At 44.7% G+C, this 12,190-nt stretch overlaps 1 protein-coding gene across 5 annotated transcripts in view; it reads right to left on the bottom strand.

Annotated features, from left to right (window-relative positions):
- Window positions 1–5,902, bottom strand: part of ATAD2B (ATPase family AAA domain containing 2B) — a 214,028-nt gene extending 208,126 nt beyond the window's left edge. For all 5 annotated transcript variants that reach the window (XM_023230104.2, XM_023230102.2, XM_023230100.2 and 2 more), the window contains exon 1: window positions 5,265–5,902. In XM_023230104.2, the coding sequence (XP_023085872.1) occupies window positions 5,265–5,480 (216 nt within the window). In that variant the 5' untranslated portion in view covers window positions 5,481–5,902. The remainder of the gene's footprint in view (window positions 1–5,264) is intronic.
- Window positions 5,903–12,190: the final 6,288 nt, after the last annotated feature.

Below are 12,190 nucleotides of genomic sequence, written 5' to 3'. Positions count from 1 at the left end.
GTACAAAGAGATCCACTTGGGCCGGGTGCAGTGGTTCACACCTGTAACTTCAGCACTTTGGGAGACCGAGGCGGGCAGGTCGCCTGAGGTCAGGAGTTCAAGACCAGCCTGACCAACATGATGAAACCCCGTCTCCACTAAAAAATACAAAAATTAACCAGGTGTGATGGCAGGCACCTGTAATGCCAGCTACTTGGGAGGCTGAGGCAGGAGAATTGCTTGACCTGGGAGGCAGAGGTTGCAGTGAGCCGAGATTGTACCACTATACTCCAGCCTGACCTACAGAGTGAGACTCCATCTCAAAAAAAAAAACAAAGAAAAGAAATCCACTCAAGTTGATTATGCATACAAACAAAACGGATAATGCACCCAAATGAAACTTCATTGTGTACGTCCTAAAAGAAATGCCAAACATATCATTCAAAGTAATATGGTACTTAGATCCTTGAATAGACAGGATCACTCTACATTCAGGTGCAAACACTGGTTGGGCTTCTCAGTTCTCGTAACAGTAGTAATTCTACCACTTGTCCAGCTAGATTCCAAAAGTTATGAGTTTATCTATAATTGGGTATTTAGGAGACATGCAATAAAACATCTACCAAAGGATGGTTAAGACTTCTTGCCAGGGAAAATGATTTAAGGAATTAGTATGCATTCACTTCTATAGGCTTTATAAGTTTCATCCATGACCTAAACAACAGAATGTGTGTATATCTGGACTACAAAAATAGCCAGTAACTGAATTTAAGCTGCATTTTCACTTGGCTACCAGAGACAATCCTATGAACTCCACCATTGCTTTGGTTCGAAATTGTGGCAGGGAACATTGTCACGTTACAATATTACCTATATTGTACTCCATGTGAATCTGATACAGTATAAGGAAAAACTTGCTCTGTTTTGAGGAACTTATATTTTCCCCTGCTCATCTGAGAGTTACATACATTATGAGATTTCCCCCTCAGACTTCTTTTACCTCTTTAACCCTCAACTTCGACCACTCTGCTTTGTTATGTTGGCAAATGCATGAGTGTTGGAAAAGCACAGGGTGATAAAAGTATACTAAAGAAGGACCTAGGGTTTTTTTAATTAAATAAAAATAAAGTAATACAGCATTTTACTTCTAAAGTTACTCAAAATATTTATTTTGATCTCACAAGATGGGGATTCACAGTAAATGATTATCTCAAAAATCCCAAAAAGCTAGCGAAAAAGTCAGAAATAGCAGCAAACAGACCTAACAAGGAGAGGTAGAAAAAAAGAGTCCAAATATTTTTCAAAGATTGCTGTCCAGTTTTGTGAATACAGTATTAGATTGTTTACTAGGAGTGACACCTAGGTGCGGCAAATAAACGCTAATGACTGAGGGCCAGATTAACCAACCTAAAAGAGGTCAAGCTTTATGAAAGCTTGCAGGAAAAAAAAGCCACAGTATATAGGAGCAATTACATCTAACTGCATAGCACTAAAAGACAGCTTGACATTTTAAAAGTGTGGGCATTGTGGGTAATGTTAAGGGAGGAAAAAATAATAATAAAATTTAAAAGTGTGGGCACAAAGGCAATCTACAGATTAGGAGAAAAATCTGCAAACCATGTATGTGATAAGCAGTTAATTTCCAAAATACATAGGGTAGTCCTGCGACTCTGCAGGAAGAAAACATTTGTTAATGGGCAAAGCAGGATTTTAAGGCTGCAGTGAACCACTCCTAAGACCCTGTCTCAAAAAAAAAAAAAAAAAAGGTCCTAACTAAATAGACACTTCTCAGGTATATAAAAAGGTGCTCAACATTACTAATCATCAGGGAAATGCAAATCAAAAGCACAACGATATATCACCTCACACCTGTCAAAATGGCTCTTGTCAAAAAGACAACAGACAACAAATAATGGCGAGATGTGGAAAAAAGGGAATCCTGGTACATGTCAGTAGAAATGCAAAATGGTGCAGCCACTATGGAAAACAGTATGAAAGTTCCTCAAAAAAATTAAAAATAGAACTACCATATGATCCGGCAATCCCACTTCTGGGTATTTATCCAAAGGAATTGAAATCAGGATTTCGACGGACATCTGCACTCCCATGTTCGCAGTAGCATTATTCATAATAGCTAAGATATGGAAACAATCTAAATGTCCAACAAGAGATGAATGTAGTAAACGTGGTGTACATGTGTGCATGCCCAGTGGAATACTATTAAGCCTAAGAAGGAAATCCTGCCATTCACAACAACACAAATGTACCTCGATGACGTTACACTAAATAATATACGCCAGTCCCAGAAACACACATACTGTATGATCTCACTTATATGTGGAATCTAAACTAGCAAATTCACAGAAGCAGAGAGTAGAAGGGTGATTGCCAGGGTCTTGTGGGGAGGCAATCAAGTTTCACTCATGCCAGATAAATAAGTTCTGGAGATCTATATAGCATAGTGCCTACATCTAAGAATATTGCATTGCATACTTAAAATTGTCTAAGAGTGTAGTAGATTTTATATCAAGTGTTCTTACCACAAAAATAATACTAATAATACATTCATAATAAAAGGGACAGGGAAACTTTAGGAATGATGGATATGTCTATGGTGTTGATGGTGGTGGTGGTTTCACAAATATATACTTATCTCTAAACTCACAGAGTTATATACACTAAGTACCACCTTTTACATGTCAAAAAATAAAAAAAGGCTTTTCATACTGAAAAAAAGAAAAAGAAAATAATTCCAATAATCTGCAGAACGCATATTTTCCCCCATCCTATGCATACACTACTTGGGAAAAAGACAAAACTATAAGAAAAGCTCATAGTGCTATGACTTTTTAAAGCAAATAAAATGTCTCTGGACACAGTGAATGAAATAATCTAAAAACAGAGGGAAAAGAGGGGAAAATAGGCATCAAGTATAGCTAGTTAAAAACATGGCACAAAAGCAGAAAAAGGAGAAACTCCTCAATTACAAACAGGAATATTATGTTACAAACAGGACTACATTTCTTTCTACAAAAATAAGGATCTGCTAAAGCAACAACATGGGCAACTCCATTTTGCATCAAATAAGACTTTACAGACACTGGCAAATGTCTATTATAGACCCTACAGACATAGAGGGTGCCTTTAAGTACTTCAGAAAGGGTGAACCAGGAGTGCTCAATTCCTATAAAACTAGAGAAGAGCTAACCATAAATATACAACCTGCTTCATAAATATGTAGTCCATAAACTTAATAAATTCAGAATTATAATTTATCCTCTTCTAAAGGTCCAATCGCTATGTAAGAGTAGTAAGAAAGCAATTAGATCACTCCATCATCTCCTAGAGCCATAACATAAATCTTCTTAAGACTGAAAAACAAGTATTTCAAAGTAAATCTTTAGTAGCCTGTTATTTATGGCGCTTTAAAACATTTTAAAAGGATCTTTGAAACAAAGTTTCATTAGTATCCTTCTACAAAGAGCTCTCATATCTTTCATTCTTTTAGCAATTTAAAAGCTACCAAATGTTCATTTCCTCATTACATTATTGATTCCTAGCCTTTTAACATCTCTATAACAGCTGCTTGACAAATTACCTCACCTTATTCCTCAGGGGGTAAGGACAGCATGATAGCCATGAATTCAAAAATGGGACCACAAACTGATGAGTGAAGATGAGCTAATTGCTGCAGATGAGTTAGACACTGCTCTAACAGACTAGGCACTCACATAGCATGATACAATTAAATGCTTACACCCTAAATATTTTCTTTGTCCTTAAATGTAGAGAAAACATATTTTCTTAAATTGAGTTTTATTTTAAAATATGTGATAGCTTCAGTAGGTCAAGAAGCTTGAACATGTTTGGAATAGTTTCTACCGAAAGCCTCGTCTTCAAAGTACTTATTCTCAATAGTTTGCACAACTTTCAGATTTAACCTTATTTCAACCTAAGAGATCCGTAAGCCCCCAAAATAGTCTATTAAATAGGACAGTTATAATTCCCAAAATTTTATCAAATAAAAGCCAAGACGATTTTCAAAGATATAATAAAAATATTTCAGAGTAGTATCGTAAAATACTCCTGTTGTCTCTGCCTAGATCCGTTTAGTGTCAAAACAGTTTAAGATACAAAGAGAAAAAGCACACACAAACCGCGATCTTGTAGACCTCTAGAACATAAAATATTGCTTCCCCCCAATAAGAACCACAAAATGGTGTGGAATTAAAGGAGCATTTTAAATGAACAGCATTTTCCAGCTAAATTACTTAGCAAGTCAGCCTCTTTTAGACAGAAGCAATACACTCTTCTCTGAATTCAGAAACAATTTCATAGTAAAATAAAGGTGTCAATTCCTTTTTAAAGCAATAAATATCTGTGCTTAGCTTTATACTGTAGGTAACAAAATTTCAAGATCTTTCAATCACTTTTTTAATTCAATCACCAGGGTCTTCAAATGTCATTTTTAAAACTGCATGACAACAATGGTGTTCATTCAACTTTTGTAATATAGTCCCATAACCAAATGTAGACACCCAAGAAACCACACAGTTTTGGCATGATAGTGCTGACTATCCGAAACATTCCACTTCTTTCTTTCGACATGCTCCTTCTGTGACCTGAAAGCTCTGGTTCCTACTAGCACCTTGGTGAGCTAGCTGGCTGGTTCCCCAGCTATAATATCATGTTTGATCTCTCCTGCCTGGAGAGGCGATAGCGTTGATTTTGTTTTTAAAGTTGGTGTCAGAGCAGCTACAAACTTTTTTCAGCATCCCTGCCTGGCTGCCAACTGGAGCTCTCTGTTCACTTCCTCACCAACTTGAACCACCCCCAAACTGAGAGTAAGCTGGAGTTAGACAGCGGCAGGAACTGACACACTTTCAAGAAGGGTTTGACACCGCAGAAAACTTTCACTTCTCCAACCCTTCCACCCAGGGGTTCTGGCCCTTCGCTCTTGCTTCCCCGCTAGAATTCCCCTCTGGGGCAGGCCAAGGACACGGACAGCAGATCGTTCGAATGACCCCGAAAGGGACCCCCAAAGCCCTCTCCCCTAGACTCATGGGCTGTTCTTTACACAAAAGAGCCGGGCCAGCTTGAAAAGCAAAGGGGACAGCGTCGCGGCCCTTCTCCTGGGTGCCACCCTCCACCGCGCCCGCAGACCCTGTCTCCAGCCGCCCGAGCAGTCTCCACTGGAGGCTTCCTGCCCCCAACCCGGCCAGACAAAGCCTCCGCAGCCGGGCCGGCACTTCCGAGCCTCCGGACTCGGGACGCCGCGCTCTTACCCTGGCATCATCCAGACTGACGCCGGCGCCACCGCTTCCCCCGGCCTTGGCGGCGGGGCAGCTGGCGGCGCGGGTCTTGGAGGAGCGGGTCCGAGAGGAGATGAAATGGCTGCTGCCTCCGGTCGCCCCAGGCTCTGCTCCGGCCCCAGGCCCAGGCCCGGGACCAGGAGACTTGGACCCGAGAAGGCGGAGAGAGCTCTTCCGGGTGTTCACCATGGTCCAGCCAGGGGGACGGAGTCCACGCCGCGCCCGGGAGAGCCGAGCAAGGCCGGCCCGCCGGCCGGTCAGTCAGGGCCAGCGAAGCCGAGCCGGGCAGTGAGAGACGAGCCGGTCCGGAGCGTGCAGAGCGCAGACGAGCACAAGAGAGAGCCGGGCAGAGGAAGGGAGGTCGGCGTGAGCAAGCGGCGAGCGGGAAGCGGGGGCGGTGCTGCAGGCGGCAGCACAGACACTCCGCCGGCTTCGCCCTCCTCAGCGGGAGCTGAGCGGAGCCGCCATTTCTACCCCTTTCTCTCCCGTTCTCGCTCTCGAGCTCCGTGCGTCAGGGCTCCAGCGCCGCAGGGCCAACGAGACCGCTTCCGGCCGCAGCCGCGGCGGGGCGCTGCGAGGCCAGCCAGCCCTTCCCGGCAGCTCTCTCCTCTCCCCGCGGCCTCCAGCTGCCCCGCCCCCGGCGCGGCGTCAGCGCTCGGCGGCCGGGGAGCGGCGCTCTGGGCTGTCAGCTCGATGGTTTCCAGGTCTCCGGTACCGCAAGGCTAGGGGGACCAGAAAAGCCAGACTGATCAGGACGAGTTCGGGCGTGGACTTGGGCCAGAAGCTCTCACGCCCAGCCAGGCCTGAATGGCCCCAGACCCCACCGTCTCCCCCGTGGCCTGGATGGAGCAGGGGACGGCCGGCGAAGGCACGGGGTGGAAGGGGAGCGGCGACGAAGTCGCGAGGAGCTGACTGGGAATCCCCGAGCTACCCGAGGCAAGACACTGAACTTGAGTCTCGCTTTTCATGCCTGTAAAAATAAGAATGACAGCTGTGATTAAAAATTGATCTGGGCAGTATCTGGAACGTGGTAAGCTTAAGACGAAAAGGTGGGGGGACGGGAAACACCATGCTAGAACCCTGCGTCTTTAAACAAAGCGAGGCAGGGTCGTTTTCTATCCCCTTAGCCAGATCTAAGGCGGAGTCAAAGAATGAGTTCCCTCTAAGAGCCGCCTCTATCACTGTCCCCTACCCCCGGCCCGCTGAAGAATTAAGAATTCAAAAAGCTGAGCCCAAAGATACATTTTGCAAATTTAACTTCCAAAGAAAAAAAAATTAAGCCACACAATTCATATGAAAAGCTCTGCTGTAGGCCGGGTGCGGTGGCTCACGCCTGTAATCCCAGTACTTTGGGAGGCCGGGGTGGGTGGATCACCTGAGGTCAGGAGTTCGAGGCCAACCTGACCAACATGGTGAAACCCTGTCTCTACTAAAAATACAAAAAAATAGACGGGTGTTGTGGCGGGCACCAGTAATCCCAGCTGCTGGGGAAGCTGAGGCTGAGAATCACTTGAACCCAGAAGATGGAGATTGCAGTGAGCTGAAATGACGCCACTGCGCTCCAGCCTGAACGACAGAGCCAGACCCTGTCTCAAAAAAAAAAAAAGAAAAGAAAAGAAGGAAGGAAGAAGGAAGAAACAGAAGGAAGGCAAAAGAAAGGAAGGAAGGAGAGAAAAAACTTTGCTGTAAAGTAGGAATTAGGTTCATTTCAAAAATTCACAATACAGGTCAGGAGCAGTGGCTGACACCTGTAATCCCCGCACTTTGGGAGGCCGAGGCAGTGGATCACTTGAGGTCAGGAGTTCGAGACCAACCTGACCAACATGGTGAAACCCCATCTCTACTAAAAATACAAAAAAATTAGCCAGGTGTGGTGGCGCATGCCTATAATCCCAATTACTTAGGAGGCTGAGGCAGGAGAATCGTTTGAACCTGGGAGGCAGAGGTTGCAGTGAGCCGAGATCGTGCCACTGCACTCCAGCCTGGGTGACAAAATGAGACTCCGTCTCAAAAAAAAGAGAAAAAAATTCACAGTACATTAGACATAGTCTACTGGTTATTGGGCAGAAGTTTATTAAACTCTTTATTAAACTAAGAAAAATTGAAGACTCAAGAAATGTCCTGAAAATGACCAAATGGCATCAAACTTAGAGCATTCTGGCCATCTAAGCTCCCAGTCATTCCAAAAAACTGTACGACACTGGGAATGAGAATGTTTTTTTCTGTTTGGGAACCAGTATGGATTCCAGAATAGATAAATCCTTCTGACACAATTTGCATGCCACATCCTCTCCTGGACACTTCGCCTGCCACTTAGAGCTGGCGTCTTAATGGGTGTGGATTCCTCATAATGGAACCATACCTGGATTTTCCTGGGTCAGGTAGCTATCACATCCCTGAGCAGAATAAACAAGTATCAATTCCTGTGGAAAGAGACTGGTTTCGGCCAGGCACTGTAAGTCGCACCTGTATTCTCAGCACTTGGAGGCCGAGGTGAGAGGATGGCTTGAGACCAGGAGTTGGAGACCAGCCTGGGCAACATAGCAAGATCCTCGCTCTACCAAAAAGAGAGAGAGACAGGGTCTCGCTCTGTCACCCAGGCTGGAGTGCAGTGGCACAACCTCAGCTCACTGCAGCCTCGACCTCCCAGGCTCAAGCAATCCCCCTGCCTCAGCTTCGCCAGTAGCTGGGACTACTGGGTGTGGTGCCTGTGGTCCCAGCCACTCCTGAGGCTGAGGCGCCATCAATCACTTGAGCCCAGGATGACCAGGCGGCAATGAGCCAAGTTCATGCCACTGTACTTTAGCCTGGGTGACAGAGTAACACCCTGTCTCAAAAAAGACTTTTTAAAAAGGGTAGGGTGCAGTGGCTAATGCCTGTAATCTCAGCACTTTGGGAGGCCAAGGCTGGCGGATCACTTGAGGTCAGGAGTTTGAGACCAGCCTGACCAACATGGTAAAACCCATTTCTACTAAAAATACAAAAAATTAGCTGGGCATGGTGGCAGACGCCTGTAATGTCAGCTATTCGGGAGTCTGAGGCAGACTAATCACTTGAACCCAGGAGGTGGAGGTTGCAGTGAGCTGAGATTGCACCACTGCACTCCAGTCTGGGCAACAGTGCAAAACTCCATCTCGGGAAAAAAAAAAAAAAAACAGGCTAGTGTCCTGCAGAGGTGTGTAGTATGCAAATTATATACAAAGGATTTGTGTGCTTTCCTCCTTTGTTTTTGTTTGTTTGTTTTTGTAGTCCTAAATTGGGAAGGCCAAGTTACCATAACCTATACCATTTACTATCAACAAATGTTAACCTTATTTATTTATTTGAGATGGAGTCTTGCTCTGTCACTCAGGCTGGAGTGCAGTGGTGCGATCTGGGCTCACTGCAACCTCTGCCTCCCGGGTTCAAGTGATTCTCCTGCCTCAGCCTCCCAAGTAGCTGGGGCTACAGGCGTGCGCCACCACACCCGGCTAATTTTTTGTAGTTTTAGTAGAGGTGGGGTTTCACCGTGTTTGCCAGGATGGTCTTACCTCCTGACCTCGTGATCTGGCTGCCTCTGCCTCCCAAAGTGCTGGAATTACAGGTGTGAGCCACTGCACCTGGAGGTAACAAATATTAATTTTAAATCCAACTGAGTTTGAGCCCAGGAGTTTGAGACCAGCCTGGGCAACATAGTGAGACCCTGTCTCTAGAAAATATATAAGTAAATAAATAAATCCAACTGGCATTAGGTACTCTGCTAGGCCAGGAAATATACAGATTTTTAAAAATCAAGAACGTTTAAACATTCTCAAAGAGGCGGGCACGGTGGCTCACGCCTGTAATCCCAGCACTTTGGGAGGCCGAGGCCGGTGGATCATGAGATCAGGAGTTCAAGACCAAGATCAGGAGTTCAAGAGCTTGCTGTGAGCCGATATAGCATCACTGCACTCCAGCCTGGACAACAGAGCGAGACTCCGTCTCAAAAAAAAAAAAAAAAAAATCCTCAAAGAACACACAGACATAAAGGGAATGAATAAGATAGGGAAGAAACTGGTAAACTGCAATACAATGTGATAAGAAAGAATGAGGCAGAGGCCGTTAATTCCAGCAGGGATTTTAGGGAAAACCTCTGAGAGATAATGAACCCTGAGATATGTGTTGAACCCCAAAATTGTAGACAAAAGAAAGAAAGACTTGAAAAAGATATGGCCAAGCAAGTTGGCTCACGCCTATAAATCCTAGCACTTTGGGAGGCTGAGGTGGGAGGATGGCTTGAGCTCAGGATTTCAAGACCAGGCTGGGCAACATAGTGAGACCCCATCTCTATAAATTAAAATAAATTTTTTTTAAAAAGGAGGCCAGGCACAGTGGCTCACGCCTGTAATTCCAGCACTTTGGAAGGTTGAGGCAGGTGGATCATGAGATCAGGAGTTCAAGAACAACCTGGCCAAGATGGTGAAACCCTGTCTCTACTAAAAATACAAAAATTAGCTGAGTTTGGTGGCGGGCACCTATAATCTCAGCTACTCTGGAGACTGAGGCAAAGAATTGCCTCAGATTGCAGTGAGCCAAGATCACACCACTGCACTCCAGCCTGGGCGACAGAGTGAGATTGCGTCTCAAAAAAAAAGGGGGCTGGGCGCAGTGGCTCTTGCCTGTAACCCCAGCACTTTGGGAGGCCAAGGCAGGCAGATCACTTGAGGCCAGGAGTTCAAGGTCAGCCTGGCCAACATGGTGAAACCCCATCTCTACTAAAAATACAAAAATGAGCCGGGCATGGTGGTGCATAACCTATAATGTAATCCCAGATACTCAGGAGGCTAAGGCATGAGAATCACTTGAACCCGAAAGGTGGAGGCTGCAGTAAGCCAAGACCTCACCACTGCACTCCAACCTAGGCAACAGAGTGAGACCCTGTCTCAGAAAGAAAATTAAGAAAAGAAAAGAGATATGGAAGAGTTGCCTGTTTTCTACAGTACATACTAGAGGAAATAACTAAAACACTGGTTAAATATTTTTTGAACTTTAAAAAAAAACCCTGCAGTACATGCAAGAGGTGGCAAGATACTAAGGAATGCTCAGATCAAAAGCTAAGTCACAGGAGGAACCCAGGACAAGTAACCAAGGCTCCGAAGACAGCTTTCATTTCCAATGCATTTGCTCAACCCCAGAGAATTTGACCTATTTTCTCTGCTTTAAGAAATGCAAGGCCGGGCACAGTGGCTCACACCTGTAATCCCAGCACTTTGGGAGGCTGAGGTGGGTGGATCATGAGGTCAGGATTTCGAGACCAGCCTGAGCAACATAGTGAAACCCCGTCTCTACTACAGATACAAAAATTAGCCGGGCATTATGGCAGGCGACTACTCAGGAGGCTGAGGCAGGAGAATCACTTGAACCCGGGAGGCAGAGGTTGCAGTGAGCCGAGATCACGCCATTGCACTCCAGCCTGGGTGACAGAGCGAGACTCTGCCTCACAAAAAAGAAAAGAAAAAAAAAAAGCAGGCCAGATGTGGTGGCTCATGCCTGTAATCCCAGAACTTTGGGAGGCTGAGGCAGGCAGATCAAGAGGTCAGGAGTTCGAGACCAGCCTGCCAACATGGTGAAACCCCATCTCTACTAAAAATACAAAAATTAGCGAGGCGTGGTGGCGGGCACCTGTAGTCCCAGCTACACAGGAGGCTGAGGCAGGAGAATTGATTGAACCCTGGAGGCGGAGGTTGCAGTGAGCTGAGATTATGCCACTGCACTCTAGCCTGAGTGACAGAGCAAGACTCCGCCTTGGGTGGGGGGATGAGAAATACAAAAGACAGTAGTAAGGCCTAAAATCTGCTGAATATATGGAATCTAATGCAATCATCCTACAAAATTCTGCTACAATAAGGATATAGCTAAGTATGAGTAAATTAGAAATAAACCCACCAACCTTCCCATCACTCATCTCCAGGAGAACTGCCCACCTTTCCCAACACTGACACTAAGAGTGGGGAGTGAGGGGGCAGGGTGTGGGGGTGGGAGGGTCCCTTGAAAATTCATAACAACACACTGATCAACAGGTTTACAGCCTGAATTCACCAAGGCTAGGTATGAAGACTCTCACGACAATAATTCAGGTTAAATAGATTTGAGTCAACAGTGATCCTAAGCATAAAGCAGAAGCAAACATAAATCATCTCAGACAGAATATACCTTCAATAGAAGGCACAAAAATAAAGTCCCATGAATATGATTCACAGTAAAAACAGAAAATCACAAAAGTATCATCATGACAGCCAGCAAAAAAAATAAACAACAGAATGAGACCCACAGATTTTTATTCAGATAAGTTATATAAATAAAGAGGATGGAAGGAATTATATCTAGTAATACTGAGCACTAGATATAATTATTATTAATATGCAATAACTTATGTATTAATACACAATAACTTACTGTATATTTCAAAATAAAAGAGTGGGTTTAGAATATTACTAATACAAAGAAACAAGACTTAAGGTGATGGATATCCTAATTACCTTGATTTGATCATTACACATTGTATGTTTGTGTAAAAATATCACATGTACTCCCTAAATACAAACAGCTAGGCTGGACACACTGGCTCACACCTGTAATCCCAGCACCTGGGGAGGCCAAGGTAGGAAGATCACTTGAGCTCAGGAGTTCAAGACCAGCCTGGGCAACATAGTAAGACCCTGACTCTACAAAAACTTAAAAAAACAATTAGCCAGGCATGGTGGTACATGTCTGTATTCCCAGCTACTCAGGAGGCTGAGGTAGGAGGATCATGAGCCTGAGAGGTAGAGGCTGCAGTGAGCCATGATAGTGCCACTGCACTCCAGCCTGGGAGACAGAGGGAAACCCTGACTGGAAAAAAAAAAAAAAAAACCTGTTATGTAACTATAATAATTTAAAAT

Source organism: Piliocolobus tephrosceles, chromosome 15 (assembly GCF_002776525.5).
Source record: "Piliocolobus tephrosceles isolate RC106 chromosome 15, ASM277652v3, whole genome shotgun sequence".
NCBI lineage: Eukaryota > Metazoa > Chordata > Mammalia > Primates > Cercopithecidae > Piliocolobus > Piliocolobus tephrosceles.
The sequence above is the reverse complement of the archived record's forward strand: the minus strand, read 5'-3'. Positions and strand labels throughout refer to the sequence as shown.